Source organism: Elgaria multicarinata, chromosome 1 (genome assembly GCF_023053635.1).
Source record: "Elgaria multicarinata webbii isolate HBS135686 ecotype San Diego chromosome 1, rElgMul1.1.pri, whole genome shotgun sequence".
Classification (NCBI taxonomy): Eukaryota; Metazoa; Chordata; class Lepidosauria; order Squamata; family Anguidae; genus Elgaria; species Elgaria multicarinata.
The window spans coordinates 40,875,261-40,896,285 of record NC_086171.1 but is presented as its reverse complement, the minus strand read 5'-3'; the positions used below and the strand labels follow the sequence as shown (position 1 = coordinate 40,896,285).

The following is a 21,025-nucleotide window of genomic DNA, read 5'->3' as shown; positions in this document are numbered from 1 at the left end:
TCACTGCTCAAATGAGTAAACTTTTTAAAAATAAGTGGATCGACAATGGCATTGGCTCATTGAGCACCACCATTATTTTATAGTGAAAAGGCCTCATACTTCTGATGCAACCCCAGCCTTTTCACTTTTTTCTTAACACACTGGTCTCCTGTGGATTGTTTGACAGCAGGGTGGATAAAAACCAATTATTATTATTTTTAAAAAAATTAAAAATCATAATTTTTTTTATTTAAATTAATTTTTTTTAATAAAATGCTTTTTGAAGAAAAATCTATCTAAAGATAGTTTTCTATTTAAGATACATTATAGTCCAAAGGTTATTCATCATGAAATGAGGATTAGTTTTTAATTATGCAACATGAGGCTGTTTAAATTTTTTGTTAAATGAATTCTATTAATCCATTCACAACGTCATGCTCTTCCAGAGGTTTCTGTAAGATTATTTTTCTCCTTCCAATAAAGTACAGCAGAAAAGTTGTCCAAATATGAATGCTTAACCTATTAAACTGGTGATAGTTCACCTCGCAATAATTTCATAATCTGGACAGGGATAATCTTGCTTCAGTCGTTCATACTCTGTAACCTCCAAATTAGATTACTGCAATGCCCTCTACGTGGGGCAGCCTTTGAAGACGGTTCAGAAGCTGCAGTTTGTGCAAAATGCAGCGGCCAGATTGATAACGAGAACAAGGAGGTTTGAACATATAACACAGATTCTGGCCCGCTTGCATTGGCTGCCTATACATTTCTGAGCCCAATTCAAGGTGCTGGTTTTAACCTATAAAGCCCTACATGGCTTGGGACCGCAATACCTGATGGAACGCCTCTCCCGACATGAACCTACCTGTACACTGCACTCAACATCTAAAGTCCTCCTCCAAGTGCCTACTCCGAGGGAAGCTCGGAGGATGGCAACAAGGGAGAGGGCCTTTTCAGCAGTGGCCCCCCCAATTATGGAATGATCTCCCCGATGAGGCTTGCCTGGCGCCAACATTGTTATCTTTTCGGCGCCAGGTCAAGACTTTTCTCTTTTCCCAGGCATTTAACAGCATTTAACAATGCTAAGTTTGTTTGTTTTTTAACAGACCCCAGAACTGTTGTTTTTAAAAGGATACCAATGGTTTAAAACTGTTTATGTTTTTGATGGTTTTAAATTTTGTATACTTTTTAATGTACACTGCCTAGAGAGCTTCGGCTATGGGGCGGTATATAAATGTAATAAATCAAATCAAATCTATCTATGATGTGTTCCTAATAGTATCACCAAATCAGTATATTTTTTTGATATAACCATAAAACTAATCTGAAAAGTTGCTATTCTAAAAATGAAACCTTCATCTGGCTGTAAATATTAAGATTATATCAGCAAGAATGAGTCTTTGGTAACTCTGAGTTGTGTAAAATATAGCGAGAAAGAGTGCACTTTTTTGTGGGGGGGAAGTCACATGATTAAATCGAGTCTTTGTTTGACAGGAATACCCAAACTATTTTTGGTCAGTGGTCACTCTCCCAAAAGAGTTGCCAGGAGGGCGGGCCTTGCCCATTCATAAAATGGCTTCCATATTGGCCATGGCCAGTCACAAAAATCTCATTTCCCAGAAGGCAAACTGGTGAGGCTAAAAGAAAAGTAACATGTCCAGGAACCTGAGAACGAGGCAGAGGTGGGGTCTGGACTCCAAAACACAAAACCAACCACTCTTTTGGACTTAAATAAAGATGGCGCTGGAAGGCAGCCCTTGGTTCTGCATCATGCCATCTTCTCAGTTTAAATAATAATAATTACAAATATTTTAGGCAGGGAGCCCAGCTGATGCTATTTGCAATGTTTTAAAAACACCTGCATGTTGAATGCAAAGCCATTGGCATTTAATGTCATGTGCAACTTGGCCCTCAAACACATTCAACAAGAGTTACTATCACACCAGGAGAGTGTGAGAAAGCAGTGGAGGCTGGTGGCTCTGAGTTCAGTGGTGAAACTGCTCCAGGTTTCAGTCAGAATCACTCATAATTCCTTTAGAGTTTTGAATGGTCCTGACTGAAACCAGGAACAGATTCACCGCCCCACTGACCTCAGAACTACCAGCCACCACCGGAAGAAAGTGAAGCAGTTCAAATGAGGTGAGGTGGGTTGCAAACAGTGCAGAAGGAAAGCGGCCAACCTGGCTTTCTAGAGACCATGGTGGCACAGGCGGTCTCTGTTGCCACCTTGCCCACAATGCCTTGCTCTGAGAAGGGGCCCTTCAGAGCAAGGCATGGGAGGGGCGGCAGCAGTAGAAGTGGCAGAGCGGGGACAGAGTCGGGAGATCCAGGTTCTAGTCCCCACTCAGCCATGGAAGCTCACTGGGTGACTTTGGGCCAGTCACATACTCTCAGCCCAACCTACCTCACAGGGTTGTTGTTGTGAGGGTAACATAGAGGAGGAAGGTTATGTACGCTGCCTTGGGTTCCTTGGAGGAAAAAAGGCTGGATGTAAATGTAATAAATAAAATAATAATAATACACTATTTATTTATTTGCCTGCCTTTTTTCCTCCAAGGAACCCAAGGCGGCAAACATAATCTTATTTTATTCTCACAACAACAACCCTGTGAGGTAGGTTGGGCTGAGAGTCTGTGACTGTCCCAAAGTCACCCAGTGGGTTTCCATGGCCGAGTGGGGACTAGAACCCGGATCTCCCGACTCCCAGTCCAATACTTTAGCTACTACACCACACTGGCTCTCTGTTGCCTTCATGTCCTGCTTGTGGGATTTCCACAGGCTCTCTTTTTGGGTACTGTGAGAAAACAGGACGCTGGACTACATTGGCCCTTTGTTCTGGTCCAGCAGGGGTCTTCCTAACTTACTAAGTTGGATATTGTATGAAATGAAGGCGGGGAAGTGGCAGCAATTTGAGACTAAGAGGACGGGAAAAGAAAAGGCAAGAAACATTGCGGAGAAAATAAAGAACGGCAAATGGAAGGGGAGAGAACTGTGTGTGGGGAGGGAAAGGATGTGAGGGGAGTTGATGGTCAGCAATGCCCATGGAACAGGCTTCTCTTGTACCCTTCAGCAACAATTTCGGCACCCAATTTTTAAATCGCCGGTAGTGCCTGGGTTTTAGCACCTTGCATGACCTGGTCTTTTTAAGAAGGGCATGTTCACTGGCCAGATGACTATGGGGTGAGAAGAAGGAGCAGTAGATACAGCACCAGCTCAAGTTTTTGAGGGCCTCTCGAGAAGGCACCATAAATGGGTGAACAAGCAGGTTGCAATGGTGAAGAGGAAGAGCAAGTTGGGGCATGGAACCTCAACAGGTGCCTGATCATGCCTGCCCTTGTTCACTGCCTCTCAGCCTCTCAAGCAAGCCAGTGGTAGCCATGATGAGAAAGAGGATGAGTAGCGATCGCAGCTGGTGACAATGATGGTGAGAAGGTAGACTCACTGAGGGAGGAGGCCCATTGAGGGTGTCTTGGCCAAGGGCCCTCAAAATCCTGGAGCTGGTATGGATTACAGCGCCCTTGTGACTGCAATTACATCACTTCACAAGCCCCAGATTATGTAGAGGGGGACCCACTGAGGGTACCTCGCCCAAAGGCCGTCAAAAACCTGGAGCCAACACTGTACTACCCGTTCTTATTTTTACATTGAATGCAAAATGTGTTGATTACATTGAATCTGCAGACTAGTAGCTGAAGCGCTCTGGTCCAAATGCCCCAAAAGAACCTTGAACCCAATCCTGTCACCCATTCCTAAACTAATGTAATGCCAAATGAATGTTTCTGCACTTGAAACTTAAGAGCTCTTCTAAACGAGTGATTTATTGCACGCTCGTGATTGGCCACTCATGGAAGTTTGCAGGTCCATTACACGACGTTGTCAATGACCAGGATATCTCTCGTGCTATTTCCTGAAAATCCTGCTATTAAAAGAACACTTTTAATGTGGTAATATCTAGAAAAAAGCAGGATCTTCCTCCACTAGATAGCGCTGTCTCAATAGAAGTGAGCTGAGCACACTTAGAGGGGAAGTATTCAATGCAAACCACTTGGTTGCTCTTCTCCGCCCATGTAATGCAGCCCATGACAATGGCGCCAAAAAAGCAGGAATCACAAAACCCCAGGTAAGCAACATGATTTCCCCTTAATGTAGAAACACTCTGAGACTGGTTTGGTAGTCATCCCCTTTAGAATGATCGAGAACGATCTTTTTAACAACACTACTAGTGATATTTACATTAGTGCTGCCCCACAATGGAATTATCCTCTGGTGAGTAATTGGAATGATAATTCAAGGGAAAACAATACACCCAAATAAGAGTCCTGACTCTTCTGTGATTTTTGCATTCAGTTTTTATCATAAACAACGAGTTCCACCTTGTGGCAACATTGAGAGTCAGCAAGGCAGATTTATCATGATTATATTAGCAACCTTCCCATGTGCTTATAACACTAGTCGAGTGGTTTTTTCCAGTTTTGTTTCTACTCATTTCTTCCTTTAAGAAATATACATCCTGCTTTTTGACCTGAAAACCTTCACTGCAGCTTTACAACAAATTTACTGGAAACACAATTTAAAAAGGAAAACACCCAAAGGAGATTTTAAAAAGCAGACAAAACGGCACAGGGCAAACAATAAAATAGCATAAGCAGCAGCTATAAAACCAGAGAAATGGGATCTGAAATGCTTTTAAAAGCACAAGCAAATAGGACAGACTACGCCCAGTGGTGCCGCCCAGCAAGTCTTCAGGGCAGGTGCCTGGAGCACCACTCAGTTGAATGAGCAAAAAGGCCCTCAAACGCAGCATATTTTGAATTAACAGCCCAGTCCTATGCATGCATGCTCAAAAGAAAGTCCCATTAACATCAGTGGGGCTGATTCCCACAGGTAAGTCGCATGTATAGAATTGCAACCTAACTGAAGTAATACATTACCATCTAAAGGTCTCCCTCCCTCTAGAAACCATTCCATCCGGAGTCTAATATATTACCTAATTTTAATGATCACCTAAAAGATGACGGTCATGGCACTTCAGGCTACTTTAAATTAACTGCAAAAGGTGGCACAATAAAATACCTCCTGGCTAACTCTCTTTCTTGGCTCAGAAGATGTGTTTTCTTTCTCGTTTTTAATGTCATGTTCTCCCCTCCATTTGCAACTTCGTCTTCTGCTGCGCTTACAGAGGCAGCGGCTTGAGCTCACGAACCTTGGATTCATGGCCTGGCAAGACCTTATCTTTTTGCCTCTGGTTTTATTTCTTTGTCCTTTACCCCTCACTGTGAGGAGGTAAAGGACATTTGCCTTCCGCTCTGTGATTTTCTCTGCTTTTTGCTTAGAGACACTAAAAATCCAGTTTCCATTTCAATTATTCATATATGACTAGTGGAAAAACCCCTTCTTCATGCACCCCAATTGGCTGCCTCCTTTCCCCTTTCCGCTGACAACGAAAGCCTAACTGCGCAGCTGCACCCGCGGCCTGCCTTTGCACTGCACCGATTGGCTCAGCAGAGCTGTCCGTCATCCCGCTGGCAGAGCGGCTACTCCATCTCTTTGGCGTGGAAGAAATTAATTGCTATTAAAGCTTGAGCTTGGAACTTTTTCAAACTTTCGAAATTTTCTGCACATCTACACTGCTTAAACTTCAGTTTAAAACCAAAATGAACAAAATCGGTCCAGCAAATTACGAGAATTAAGCCTTTCACTGCCGTATTCTTATATAAATTATTTATATAGCAATACACACACCCCACAACAGACTCCTGTGACATGGGCCAAAATTTTTGTCCCTGTTTTACAGATGGGTGAAGGCAGCAGATGAGGCTAAGAGAACAGTGGCTTATATAAAATCCACCAAGACTGGAGATAGAAACAACAGACATTTTAAGATGTGTAGTACAGGGGCATCATTGCCTGTGAGGTGTGCCACCCATCCTGCTATTGCCGCTGTTAAGTGGTTTCTGCACTATTTCAAAACCAATTTCACAAAGGAAACCAAGATGAACACCACAAGGAAAGGAAGCTTCTGTCATTCTGCTGCACCTTTCTGGAAGAAATATTTCCTGTCCTCAGCCTTGGGGTCTTGTCCTCAGAACTGGGGTCTTTCCAGTTTGTATGCTCAGCCAATACACTATAGCAGAACACACATACACACAATCATGTGTCCCATGATCACACAAGGGCAGAAGTGTAATTGCACAAGCTAGCCATGCCCTTTCTATAATGACAGAGTTGATAATTTAGTGACACTCCTTTAGTGTTAAGGAGTTGTTAATTTGAGGACTTAGCCTAAAGACACATGAGCTGGGCAGTTCCCGAACCTTTCTTAGAGTGTGCTTAGAGACTAAGGGCATTCCTAACGTTAGCGCGCCTCCCCCACGCTTCCAGACGGCGGAGCCGCAGGGTGGACGGAAGCCCTGTGGCGTCCGCCATTTTTTTTATTATTATTTTTTTTTTTGGTTAAAGGGGCCGCGGGTGGCCCGAAGACTCCGGGAAGGAAAGTGGCTTTTTTATTTTTATTTTTTAAATGGGGGGGGCGAAGGATGAGAGGGTGGGTGGCACAGGGGGAGGGCGGGTGCGATCGCGCCGCCGCCCGAGCAAGCAGCCGAGCGGCGCTTGCCCGGGCAATGCCCGGGATGGGGCAGCATTGCGCGGGCAAGCGCCGCTCGGCTGCTTGCTCAGGCGGCGAGCAGCGCGATCGCACCCGCCCTCCCCCCGTGCCACCCACCCTCCCATCCTTCGCCCTCCCCTCTCTTCCCCCCCCCCAACCGATGGGCACAGCGCTCCTATGAGCGCTGTGCCAGGTCTGCGGCTTTTCGCGGCTCCTCGCAAGCGAGGAGCCGCGAAAAGCCGCGGAAGTCTCCACACTTCCGGCCTGAGGCCGAAGCTGGGGAAAAAGCGTGCCATAAGCGACTTAGCTTATGGCGCGCTAGACCAGGCCTCACTGCGGCCTGCCGCCGGATTCCCCTGTGCGTCATCTGGACGCACAGCAGGGAAACCGGGTTGGAAGGCGCGCTAAGGCCTGGTCTAGCAAGGCCCTAAGGCTCCTAAGAATGATGTTACAGTAGGGTGACCATATGAAAAGGAGGACAGAGCTCCTGTATCTTTAACAGTTGCATAGAAAAGGGAATTTCAGCAGGTGTCATTTGTATATATGGAGAACCTGGTGAAACTCCCTCTTCATCACAACAGTTAAAGCTGCAGGAGCTATACTGCAGCTATACTGTGACCAGATTTAAAAGAGGGCAGGGCACCTGCAGCTTTAACTGGTGTAATGAAGAGGAAATTACAACAGTTTCTCCATATATACAAATAACACCTGCTGAAATTTCCTTTTCAGTACAACTGTTAAAGATACAGGAGCCCTGTCCTCCTTTTCATATGGTCACCCAAGTTACAGTATATACTCCTCCTCCTTCCTGGTTTTGGACCCAGAATCATTACGCTTTCCATGCTGGCCATGGCCCCGGAAAGACACACTTTCAGCTTCAGTGTTCAGGGTGAGGGATGGCTTTGCACGTACAGAAGAGGTACGCACATCAGACTTCTTCATATGAAAGCCCAGGCTGGGTTCCTGTTTGTGTGGGGGAGTTCCTTGTACAAACATAGGTCACCCTCATACTGACACCGAGCGTGCAGCTAGTGAGGTGTGGGACTAGTGTATGCACCGGGTTATGTGGGTAGTAGGTGCAAACACGCTCCCCCACACACATTCAGTGAACATGAGGTATAGTGGCTAAGGTGTTGGACTGGGAGATCCGGGTTCTAGTCCCCACTCGGCCATGGAAACCCACTGGGTGACTTTGGGCCAGTCACAGATTCTCAGCCCAGCCTACCTCACAGGGTTGTTGTTGTGAGGATAAAATGGAGTGGAGGAGGGTTATGTACACCGCCTTGGGTTCCTTGGAGGAAAAAAGGCAGGATATAAATATAACAAAATAAATAAATAAACAAACAAACATGTGGAGGGTGTGCTATGAACATTCCTTATGACGGTTCTCGTGCACAAGCTGCAGTCTTAAAACACAGCTGTGGTGAAGTAAAATGGGATCTTGAGTTCTATTATTATTATTATTATTATTATTATTATTATTATTATTATTATTACCACCATATTTCTTCAATTCTAAGTCACACTTTTTTCCCCATATAAGCATCTCTAAAAACTGGGTGCGTCTTAGAATCGCAGGTGCGATTATTATTCTTAGAATCAAAGCTTTTTTTTTTCTGTTGGTGGTACTGAAATTAGTGTGCGTCTTACAATCGATGGCATCTTACAATCGAAGAAATACGGTATTATTATTTAGAAAGCACACTGAAATAGCATTCTCACAACCGTGAGACATACTTGTACCAGCGTAAAGGCAATGTCACCTTGGGCACTAGTAATCCTGCTGGTTTTCCACTATTTTGCCCCTCAGTCCCCTCACCACAGAGGGGCTCATGCATAGTGAATCCCCCCCTCTGAAATTTGCATGTGATGCAACCCTGCCCCCTCCCTCACAGGCCCCGATTCGCCGCCTCTGTCCCCTTTCCCCTCCTTCCAGGCAACAACAGCTTAACTGTGTGCTGTGCCCAGGGCCTGCCTTTGCTCCACACCGATTGGCCAAGCAGAGCTGTCTGTCATCCTGCTGGCTGCCCTGCCTGTTTGGCATGAAGGAAATCAATGGCTATTAAAGCTCAAGCTTTAGACTTTTTTTCTACTTTTGAAATTTTCTCCACGGCTACACTGCTCAAGCTTCAAAAAAACCAAAACTGAGCAAAATCGGTCTGGTAGATCTCGAGTAATAAGCCTTACACTACTGTATTCTTATATAAGATGTAGTATCTCTATGCAGTTTGTGACCTCGTTTGTAGGGAGTCATACAAACCAGAAGCCTAGGGCGAAAATGCAAAGAGACCAGGATGGGAGATGGGCGACTCAATGGATCCGGACATGTAGAACACACCAAGGAGCGTTAATTACACACACACCTACACAAACATCTCTCTCTGAGCAACCGGTGAAGCGCAGGTGCATCTACGGGTTAAGTTGGAAAACAAGTACTCCCAGATGCAAGTGTGGAGGCAGAAGGAGCTATTGTAGGAAAGAAACAGTAAACAGGAAGGAAGAGAGCTTAACCCTCACAACATCTCCTGCAAAGCATCCCCTGCAAATGCTTCCAAGGCTGTTTTTTACCCTCTGCTGAGTTTACTTCGTATTCCAGAGCATGTGATAAAGAAATGGCAGCAGAAGGACCTATAGGAAATGTTTCTCCAGATTCATTCCTCTGAATAACCTGCCACCCCCCCGACAATTCTTTTTTGAGAAAAACAAGGGTTTGAAAGCCTTGGATTTTGCACATATTATTTTGTTTCGCCCTAAGGCAGTGCAGGTAAGCAATGGACAATACCAGCTGTGGTTCATGCCCTGTAGGACTCCGGACCAGGCCGGGCCAGCCCATTGCTCACATTACAGTACTGGTTGCCTCAGTGATCTACCAGCTCTGCCCCCAATACACAGGGTTGCTATATTCTGAATCCACAAAACCAGGACAATTTTTTTGGGGGGGAGAGACTTTTCTTTCTCCCCTCTCTCCTTTCCTCTTCTTATCCCCTCATCCCACTCCCTCACTCCCACTCACCCCCACAAAACTCTCTTCCCCCACCAATAACCCAGCAGCTCTGCCCGGCGCTTACCCTAAAGCTGTGACTGCAACCAGCCAAGCTTACCAAACTCCTTTGCATTCCATGGGACTCAAGAAGCCTGTGGAGGAGCAGCGGCGCTCTGGAAAAGGCGCCAGATTGATGCGTCTTTTTCTCTGCTGCTGCCGCTTTGCTGAACAGGCTCAAGGCACCATTTCGGAGGTTGGCATTTCTCTGGCCAGCTGGACCAGGAATCCGGGATTCTTGACTGACGGGCCAGGACATTTGGGAAATGCGTGGAAACCATGACATTCCCAGTTTTCCGGGACGTATGGCAACCCTACCAATACAGGGCCGGCTTAAGACATGCTGAGGCTCTATGCCATATCAAGATTCAGAGGCCCCATACCATAAAAATAAATAGAAAAAAAATGTATTGCATTATAATAGGAAGGGTAATGAAAGGGTACCATCCAGCATTAGGGGGTGCTTGCAGTTAAACAGTGTTAGACAAAAGATGTAGATAAAAACACTTATAATGTAAATTGATTTGAATTTCTTTTAAACTGGCTCTAGTTTGCACTTATTGACTTCAATACTAAATGCTGCGTTGCCACGCTTTCTCTATCTAAGGCAACTCTGCTGTAAGTCACACCAGACTTTCCAACATATCTAAGTCAAAGCAATTACATCTTAGTTACCTTACATCCTAGTTATCTCCAACATATTTAGAGCCCCCTCATAATATGAGGCCCTAGGCTTACTTGGCTCGTTCCTAAACCCAGCACTGCCCCAATACCTAACAACATGGAGAGGCAACCTGGTGCCCTCCACATGTTTCAGAACACAATGCCCATCATTCCTCACCATTAGCCATGCTGCCTGGGGATGATGGGTGTTGTGGTCCAACACCTCTGCAGGGTTGGGGAAAGCTGCCCTACACCACAGCGCCAGCCTTGCAATCCAACAGATAGCTCAGCTGCCAGCGAAGGCCAGAATATGGCCCATCATCACGACGGACAACTTGTTTATAGGATAATAAACAGCAATCACGTGGGAAAGGAAGCAGAAGCATAGTTTACATGGTGCCTGCAGCACACGATAGAAAAGAAAATCAGAAGGCTGTCCAAGACAGCATAACTTGAATGTGAAGGGTGAGTCACAGAGGAGGCTACATTACTGAACTTCTCTGGCACGGCTGAAAGCAAAACTTCATTAGTCACACCCAGGCTTTCCCCTGCACCATCTCCATAATTTTGCTTGATTCTGCCTCTCGCTCAATTGAATTCAGCCTAGCAGTTATTTAATTCCAAATGTAATTCATGAGGTTTGAGTTCTCTGTCCCATTGGCTTTTAAAATATCAGGCCTGGAACAGATAACTTATTAAGAGCTGGCAGGATGTTAATTTCTCAGGTTGGGACCGGGCTCAGGGGGAACCCTCTTTAGAAATCCCTCTTTCCTCTGAGCTTAGCTACAATTCTCACGGAAGCTGGTGCGTGTGTGTGCGTGTGAATTTTTCCAGCCATAATATCTTGTTCCCTGCTTTATTGGAAAATATTATGGGCTGGCTTGGCCTTGTCTGAGCAATTAAAACCCATTACCTGCTACTGGAAGAGATAAAACTGGTACAACTGGTTTGTTGATAAGGATCAACAGAGCTACCTGCAACTTTGGACTTACCTGGCTACGGCGGCTGTCATGATGAGCGCCCGCACTTCAAAATTTACCACCACACCACTGAGTTGCTAAACATAACAAGAAGAGCCCGGCTGGATCAGACGAAAGGTCCATCTAGTCCAGCACTCTGTTCACGCTGTGGCCAAGCAGCTATCGACCAAAACCCACAAGCAGGACATGAGTGCAACAGCACCCTCCAGCCCATGTTCCCCAGTGTTAGAATAGATAGCAGTTCCATCCTATCAGGGGACCGCAAAGAGACTGGAAGCTGAACTCCAGTACAGAAGTCATGAAGGAGGAGCCTCAGTAAGTTCAGCAGATCCTGTCTCATTCTGAATAAAGCTTTAATCACAGCAAGTGGGCTTCTGTCTTCTGTGGGCTAAGGAAGCACTGCTAAAACATGGTGTCAGAAGTAAATCTATTAAGAAAGCACTACTAAAACACCCAGTAACTAGTGCATACAGGCTTAATGCTTCTGAAACTGGAAGTTGCACATAGCCATCAGGACTATTAGCCATGGATAGTCTTCTCTTCCAGGAATTTCTCCACCCCCTTTTTAAAGCCATCCAAATTGGTGGCTGTGGTGATACCCACCTTTCTGCCCCTTAGGTATGTCTGAGTTTGTATGTCTAGCATGTGGGTTCTCAACAAGGAGGGAATTCCCCCTCCCGGGGGGGGGAATTTTAGGGTTCCAGGGGGGGAATTGGGACCACTATTCAGCAAAGTATGATGTCCTGTAGACTGTCTTCCTACACGTTATTAAAAACCTCCCAGAAAAGTGTCATGTTGTCTGCAAAAGCCAGGCCTTTGCTCTCTTTTCCCTCCCTCCCTCGCAATCCTAGAAGTTTCAAGCTTCCCATTTAAAGGGGCAACGCAAAGCATTTGTTGTTTATTGGTTCAGTTGCTTCTGACTCTTCGTGACTTCATGGACCAGCCCACGCCAGAGCTTTTTGTCGGCCATTGCCACCTCTAGCTCCTCCAAGGTCAAGTCTGTCACCTCCAGAATATCATCCATCCATCTTGCCCTTGGTCGGCCCCTCTTCCTTTTGCCTTCCACTTTTCCTAGCATCCGCATTTTCTCCAGGGTGTCCTGTCTTCTCATTATGTGGCCAGAGTACTTCCGTTTTGCCTTTAACACCATTCCCTCAAGTGAGCAGTCTGGCTTTATTTCCTGGAGTATGGACTGGTTTGATCTTCTTGCGGTCCAAGGCACTCTCAGAATTTTAATGTAAAAGGGGCCATGCTTTGTGTTGCCCCTTTAAATGGGACTAATATAAAAATAAATAAAAGATTTTCAACATTATATGCATGTTATTTGGAATACACCTTTTGAGTTAAACTGAAGTACTTTGGCCACATAATGAGAAGACAGGATACCCTGGAGAAGATGCTGATGCAAGGGCAAGATGGAGGGATGATATTCTGGAGGTGACAGAGTTGACCTTGGGGGAGCTAGGGGTGGAAACGGCCAGCAGAAAGCTCTGACGTGGGCTGGTCCATGAAGTCACGAAGAGTCGGAAGCGACTGAACGAATAAACAACAAATCTTGGGAAGGGGGGAATTATATTCTGAGCAATGGTGAAAGGGGGAACAGAGCAAAAAAGGTTGAGAACCACTGGTCTAGCGAGTGCGGAATATTTGACGGAGTGGGTGTGGCTAGTGATGCTGTGAGAAAGGGGGAGGGAGGAGTATAAATAGGTTGGCTGAGGGGATTGTGGTGTGGTCTAGTCGTCTTATCTGAGTCTGATTCGTATTCTTGTGGAGTGTCTGAGGCTTGTACTTCTTGAGAGTGTTTGGTGTGTGAGGAGTGAGAAGGGATAGGACTTGGGATTGTTCTTTTAAATATAAAAAATAAGCAGGTTTGATCTAAATTGAAATACCAAAGATCTGTTCAATTTCAATAAACTTTACTTCGTGTTCTGTTACCACAAACCACGTGTCAGCTCGGATTTATTACCTGCTGTTTTACACAGTGTAAAAACATCTACCAATACACCTGCAGTTCAGTACCTCAACAATAGAACCTATTTCATAGAATCAGAGTTGGAAGGGGCCTAGAAGGCCATCGAGTCCAACCCCCTGCTCAATGCAGGAAGCCACCCTAAAACATCCAGGCAATTTCATAGAATCATAGAATAGCAGAGTTGGAAGGGGCCTACAAGGCCATTGGGTCCAACCCCCCGCTCAATGCAGGAATCCACCCTAAAGCATCCCTGACAGATGGTTGTCCAGCTGCCTCTTGAAGACCTCAAGTGTGGGAGAGGCCACAACCTCACCAGGCAACTGATTCCATTGTTGTACTGCTCTAACAGTCAGGAAGTTTTTCCTGATGTCCAGCTGGAATCTGGCTTCCTTTAACTTGAGCCCGTTATTCCGTGTCCTGCACTCTGGGAGGATCGAGAAGAGATCTTGGCCCTTTACCTTGTTCCCTCACATATAGGGGAAAGGTTGTGTTGTTTTTACCCTTTCCTCAGGCTTTTCAAGCGGTGGCGCTTGTGCTAGGCAAGGCCTTCTGGGTGAGGTCGGTGTCGTTGCAGTGGCCATCACCACATCTTATGGTAGTGAATTCCATAGTTTGCCTATGCGCTATGTGTGAAGAAGTCCTTCCTTTTATCTGTCCTGAATCTCCCACCAATCAGCTTCATGGGATGACCCCATTGGGTTCCAGGATTTTGAGAGAGGGAGAAATATCTCTCTCTATCCACATTCTCCACACCAGGCATGATTTTGTATTTATCATGTCTCCCCTTCACCTTCCCTTACCTGATAGGGTGCCCCCCTGGAATGTCCCGCTGCTCATGGCCATGGGCAACATGTATCAATCAATACCTCTGGACATCTTGAACTCTCTGCGCTCTCCACGAAATAAGCACTTGGCTTAGTTACATCCAAAGTACATCAAAAATTTAAATGGGTCCTGGGATTTATTGTTGATTGTTAAAAATGTTTTTTTAATGTATTGAATTTTTTAGGATTTTAAACTTTGTAAACAGCCCAGAGAGCTTGGGTTATTAGGTGGTACAGAAATGTAATAAATGAAATGAAACAGCCAACTCTTATCCTATGTATTAATAGCAAACTCATTTTTGAAGCATGCAAAACACCACCACCAATGCACAAGAGGGTGGTATAAGCAGAAATATATATATATATATATAGATATATACATATAGGGGAATTAAGTTGTGGAGTGGGAGACCCCAGAACAGTTCAATAAGGACTGAGCATGCTCAGTGGTCACAGGGAGGGGGTACAGAAACTGGGAAGGAAGGTGGTATTATTATTATTATTATTATTATTATTATTATTATTATTATTATTTGAAATTATTATTTGAAATTATATCCTGCTTATATACAAAATACCCAAGGCGTTAATGGAATATTCTGGAAAGGAGGTCACAGGAACTGAATGTGTTTTTGTTGGGGGGGGGGACACAGAAAATAGGAAGGGAGGTAATGGAATATTCTGGGAAAGGGCATGGCTGGCAGAAATCCTGAACGGGAGCAAACTGCCCTGCAAGAAATTGTTGCCTATCCTCTGTGGTCTATGTTCTTCATGGGATGCTTCCCTGTTCTCCCCCAGTACCTTCCCTGGGGGTTTAGAGTAGTTGAACACAACAGTTCTCGTCCCCCCTCAGTTCAGCCAAATTTCTGGCTGGAGCTTTTAAAATGTTGCCTGAGCTGATTCACTGTTTCCAGCTGAGCCTGCTCAGGCCGATCTATTTCCTCTGAGGTCCCCGCCCATCCCTTCCAGCACCTAAGGGGAAAACCACATTAAATTCTGCATAATCAATGCCTGAAAACAAAAACATCAACGTTTGGGAGACTCTTTGGAGGGAGAAGATATTGCTAAGTCAGGAGATTTAAATCAAACCATGTTGATGTGAAGGCAGACGAAGATCCCTTTTCAGGTCATAAAGGAAAATAAACGCCAGGCAGGCCGCCTAAAAAGCTGCTGGATCTAACAAGCGGCGCATTGAGCAAGCTATTCTTAGGAAGCGTCTTGAGTTTCGTTGCAAAATCTTTTGCAGGCCAATCCTCTCCGTGTTTACTGGGAATGCCAGTGGGTTCAGTCAAACTTACTCCCAAGAAAGCGTGCATGAAATTGCATTTCTGCATGGCATTTTCTTGGGAATAAAAAACTATTGGCGAAAACGTCAGGTTCGTTTTTTAAAAAGCCATCATGACCTGGCGCACCTTTTTCTTAATCAAAAACAGCCACTCTTTCCCTTGTGCCAGTTTCCTCCCAGAAATGCTCCCCCAATTGTGCTTTTGGCTGTTGGTACATATAATAGAGTGACCATATGAAAAGGAGGACAGGGCTCCTGTATCTTTAACAGTTGCACAGAAAAGGGAATTTCAGCCGGCGTCATTTGTATATGTGGAGAACCTGGTGAAATTCCCTCTTTATCAGAACAGTTGAAGCTGCAGGAGCTATACTAGAGTGATCAGATTTAAAAGAGGGCAGGGCACCTGCAGCTTTAACTGTTGTGATGAAGAGGGAATTTCCCTAGGTTCTTCACATATACAAATGACACCTGCTGAAATTCCCTTTTCAATACAACTGTTAAAGATACAGGAGCCCTGTCCTCCTTTTCATATGGTCACCCTAACATATAACAGCAAACAGCAACTTGTGGGGAGAAGATTTTCAACAGGAAACCTGGAGGAAAGGGGTGGGGTGGGGGTGAAAATCTCTCTCACCGCACCATGGCCTTGATCCAGATTAGGGGGGGAGGGATCCACTCCAGGTAGTTGCTTGTGATTAAGAAAGAGTCATGCCAGGTCTTAATTCTGTTCTTAAACGGCATGTTTAACAGGATGCATAGTTTGACCCCCAACAGTGTGCACATATCTAATCACAGGTAAATTCCACTGAATTCATTGGGGTTCTCCCCCAGGTGAGTATAGGATTGTGGCCTATGCCCTTTTGAAGTTAGGCTACACAGGCAGGCAGGCAATAGCTATTCTGAATGTTGAAAGTGGTATGAAAGACGCATTGCTGCCCATTTGTTTGTTTAATTCGTATCCCACAGTTCCACCAAACTGTACTCAAGATGGCCAACAGCGGGCCTGTTCGAACAACACACTAAGCCATGGTTAGGCTACTAACCCTTTTGCAGAAAATGGTTAGTGAGCGTGTTCAAACCATTTTTATTATTTATTATTTATTTATTTAGCATATTTATATACCGCTCCCCATTGAAAAATTTCGGAGCAGTGTACAAGGTAAAATGAAAATAAAAACAGAATAAAAACAGTTAAAACAAAATTTAAAAGAAGCAATAACAGTAATCCAAGGCTGCATGTTAAAGAAAGGCTTCTTGGAATAAAGATGTTTTCAGGAGGCGCCGAAAGGAGTACAAGGTTGGCGCCTGCCTGACCTCCAGAGGCAGGGAATTCCCCAGGAGGGGGGCCACCACGCTGAAGGCTCTTCCCCTGGTGGATTCCAATCGGAGGATGGATCTAGGTGGAACCACCAGGAGCAGGCCCTCGGATGACCTCAGTGACCGGGCAGGTTGGTAAGGGAGAAGGCGCTCTCTCGGGTATCCTGGTCCCAAGTTGTTTAGGGCTTTGTGCACAAGTACAAGAACCTTAAACCTGGCCCGGGGTTAGGAATGGTTCCCATGACACGCTAAGCCATGATTCACACGATACGCTCAGCCATAATGTTTAGCTCAAAATGCTTAACCACCATGGCTTAGTGTGTCGTCTGAAGAGGGTCATTGTCTAATATCCTTAGAATCCCAGGCAATCATTTATTGTTTTATACTGTATGTTTTTATCTGTACACCTCCCTGAGATCTTAATGATATAGGGCGGGATATAAATATTTTAAATAAATAAATAAATAAATAAATAAGGGAAAGGGACTATATATTCCAGATGGTTTTAAACTAGCCTTGATTTTATTTATGACAGGAAGCCAGAACCTCTTTTCCACACTAGTCCAAAATTCCATTCTGGGGAATCTCTCAGGGGCCATATTCAGTGGTTGCTAAAGGCAAAAAGGGAGTAAGGCCAATTATTTTATTTTATTTTTAAAAAAACCCAGTATATATTAATTTAAGGATCTTACTGCCAGTAATTGTTCCTTATGAGAAACATTTCAGCCTTTTTGAATGAGGAAAAATGACATAAAAGCTGGTAGACCACCAAATGATTGGTGGTTCGGAGAAACAGGATTTGCCGGATGGATGGATGGATCGGGACCTCTGGTTTATGAAATCCTCCCAGATTGCTGAGGAGCAATAAGTTTCTCTTCTCTCCACAGGAAGTGGTAACTTAGAAGGGAAGTGGGGGAAACGCACCTTCACTTTCGGCTCAGTTTTATCTTGGGGTATTAAGTTTAGGGTTATATCTCCATGCTGCTGAAATACCACATGGGTCGGATTTACGTACAAGATAAACAAGCTACACCTTAGGGCCTCACATTACAAGGGGACTCGCGTTAGAAAGAAAGAAAGAAAGAAAGAAAGAAAGAAAGAAAGAAGAAATGTTTACAACATTGCCACTGGGAAACCATAAACATCATATAAAATGAAGACCTCTTCAGAAGGGGGAACAGTGTTATGTGGTTGTGGTCAGTCTAAATCATCTCTAGGAATCCCTTACTCAGTGCACACATATAACTTGCATTTTTAATACCTATTTTACACGACTATCAAATTCTGTTTAATTGTGGCACCTGTATTTTGCATTTTAAAATTTTATTTGTTGAAGAGGGAAGGGCCTTACTCATGTTATAGCTTAGGGTGACAACGAGTTTAAAACCAGCCCTGGGTATAATGACATATTGTAATGGGGCCAACTAGGCTGGTGCAGGACGTGGGCATGCAACAGGGCAAAGGATGTCAGAAACTGAGTTTGGAGCCAGGGCAAAGTGTGTGGGACAAAATCTCCCTGATCGTACAGAGAGGTGAGCCCTCTTCTATTCATGTTTTGCTTGGCCTGTGCCTTTGACAACTGCTTGACACAAAGACATTTAGGAGGTGGATCTTTGTCCTTTCCTCCAAGGAGTTGGCATACTTGGTTCACCCCTACACTTTTTATCCTCACAACAACCCTGTGAGGTAGGTTAGGCTAAGAGAGAAATTGTCCAGCCCGAGGTCAATTTCCTGGTGAATTTCCTGGCTGACTAGAGATTTGAAACTGGGTCTTGTTGTTGCTTGTCCATCGCATGAATTACTCAAAAATGAAAGGGGGACGCACACATTCATTTTGAGCTCTGTTTTATCTTGTGGTTACAGCTTGAAGGTCATATCTCCGTGGTACTGAAAAACCATGTAGGCATAATGATCTATTCTATGGTGTCAATCTAGGTTGGAGCAGCACTTGTGTCAAACAGATTGATTGTCTGACAAAGAGTTCCGTAGAATCTGAAAGCCTGCATACTCCCACCCCAACCTAGATAGACCCAATGGAAGATATCACTATATTTTATTTCTTTACCTAGTTCTCTAGGGCTGGGCTGGGGGTCTTCTGTCCTTTGCCGCTTTTGTACTCTATGGAACATTAAACTGTTTTGCTTAGAATGACCAAGAGCTGCAAGCATTGCTCATGTCCAATTCTATTTTCACAACTCTTCAACCATGGTTACAGGAGCGTCTCCCAAAATGACATTTGCCCATTCATCATGTGTCGAAGGATTTGTTGTAACACGTCTGGGGAATGTGAGCATTCTGCATCACTTCTTTGCAATTCAATATTGACATGCTTTTAATCATGCCTTCCAACGTTTGTCAGACAGGCATATAGGGACTTAAAGCTACATTCTTATATTTACTTACCTAGGAGTAAGTTCCATTGAACTCAGTGGGATTTACTGAGTAGAGGTGCATAGGATTGTGCTTTTACTGAGAGCTATTGGCTAGATCTACACTGCTGCTTTGTAGCGCTATTGCAGTACACTGATAACTGTTGGGGCACATTCCACACTTTCATAACGTTAGACGCTGGTTTTTATTCCACAATCATAACGATTTGACACAAGGTGTATATCTGGCCTAAGAAAATGAGGTGGGAGCTAGGAAGTCCTCAGATCAAATCTCCCTGGCCATAAACTCACTAATAGTGCATCCTACTCAGAAGTAAATTCCACTGAGTTCAAGGTATTTATTTATTATATTTTTAATTTGACCAACAACCAATGCTTTCTCGGCAGACCACAAACAGCCAAAAGACTAAAATGCCATACAACCAGTTGAAGATATAAAGAAGAATACAAATGTTTAAAAGAATACAATACTATGCAATAAGAACTACTTCCAGATAAGTGTGTATACCGTACACTATATAGTATTGTGGTATAATTAGCTTTAGGTAAGCTACAATTTCTCATCCTCAACCCCACACAACTGCAATAGCAAGACAATAACAGGACCCTACCTTACAAACTTTTGTAAGAATTACTACATTTATGTGTGGAAATCTGTGTTTAATTTTAGACTTTGTAAAATGTCATAGACGTTAATATCATAACAAGAACCAGCAACAATAGCCATGTACTTTACGTGAACAACAGTACATTGTGGTAATTACCTAGCCAAAAAAAATGAACAATTTCCTTTGCATATGGAATGGCACTCTTCCCAAACCAATCTGTTATTTAAAAACGTTAACTACAACAACATAGATTTGCCTACATTACCCAGAAAGTATATTTTAACATTTAGGTTCCCAAATATGTTTAATTTGTTTGCTTTCCAAAGAGTAAACTGTAACCAAAATCCAATCAACACTTGCAATACCAAATAAGTAGAGTCTTCTGGTATCAACGAAATAGATACATTGGTCCATAAGTGCTAATTTTTGGAACTAAGTCGTTTCTTACCAACATAATATCTAAGATGCAAAGTATAAAAACACTGGCCCTATAAAAGTGAAGCGTCTCCTTTAAAACCCTTGAAACGTGTAGCTAAAGCCGAGACACAAAAATAAATGCTAGGAAAGAAAATGTTGGTCTGTGCCGTTAAAGTTTGCCACTCGCGTTGTATGGAATGGCACATCACTTTGCTCGCCCTGCGTCCCGGCTCTGCGTGAAAACCTCTATGCGCTCACGAGCGTGGGGCGCATTGTAAGGAGCATGAAAGCGGCGCGCAAGCTTACAAAAATCTCGACTTACCATTGCAGGCCAAGGATGTGCCGTTGAGTTCCATCGTCGAGAAGTGTGTGCAGGAAACGATACCGGAAGGCACTACTGGGGCTGGGACAGATGTGAGTCCAGATGTTGAAAAGAACTAAGTGGATCCGTTTCCCACCCCCCTTCCTCTGCAGTTCCTTCCTCCAATCACTCTCCAAGACAAAAACATCAAGTGGAGTTGGTAGAAGGCTCCTCCTCGTTGTCTGTCTCTTCTCCTAAGTTTCAGGAAAGTCCTTACACCAGAGATGCATCTGTGCTGTCTTTCTTCGCAGCACCATGGAGCCAGTGAGCTCAGAGAAGGGTTTTGAAAAGGAGCCAAGACCGATGAGAGAGAGTGTGTGTGTGTGAGAGAGAGAGAGAGAGAGAGCGCAGAAAGGCCCTCCTATAATACTGACGTCCCTGCTGGCAGCTGGAAAGGGTGGGTGGAGGGGAACACACCATGGTCTCCGCCCAACTATGCATTACAACCCTGTCAGTTTGTTGCTGGAGAGAGAGCTGGGCCTCTGGTGTCAAGGGAGATATTTAAAGATCAAAGGGCGGGGAGCTGTGGGGGGAGAATCACACAGAAGTGTCGCAAAGGGCAATCTTCCCAAAGTGGAATCGCCA

The 21,025-nt window shown here is 44.5% G+C and overlaps 1 protein-coding gene across 1 annotated transcript in view; it reads right to left on the bottom strand.

The window, feature by feature from the left end:
* PLCD1 (phospholipase C delta 1) overlaps positions 1-20,709 on the bottom strand; it is an 80,513-nt gene extending 59,804 nt beyond the window's left edge. The window contains exon 1 of the mRNA XM_063126564.1: positions 20,402-20,709. Within this exon, the coding sequence (XP_062982634.1) occupies positions 20,402-20,435 (34 nt within the window). The 5' untranslated portion in view covers positions 20,436-20,709. The remainder of the gene's footprint in view (positions 1-20,401) is intronic.
* Between the last annotated feature and the right edge of the window lie 316 nt (positions 20,710-21,025).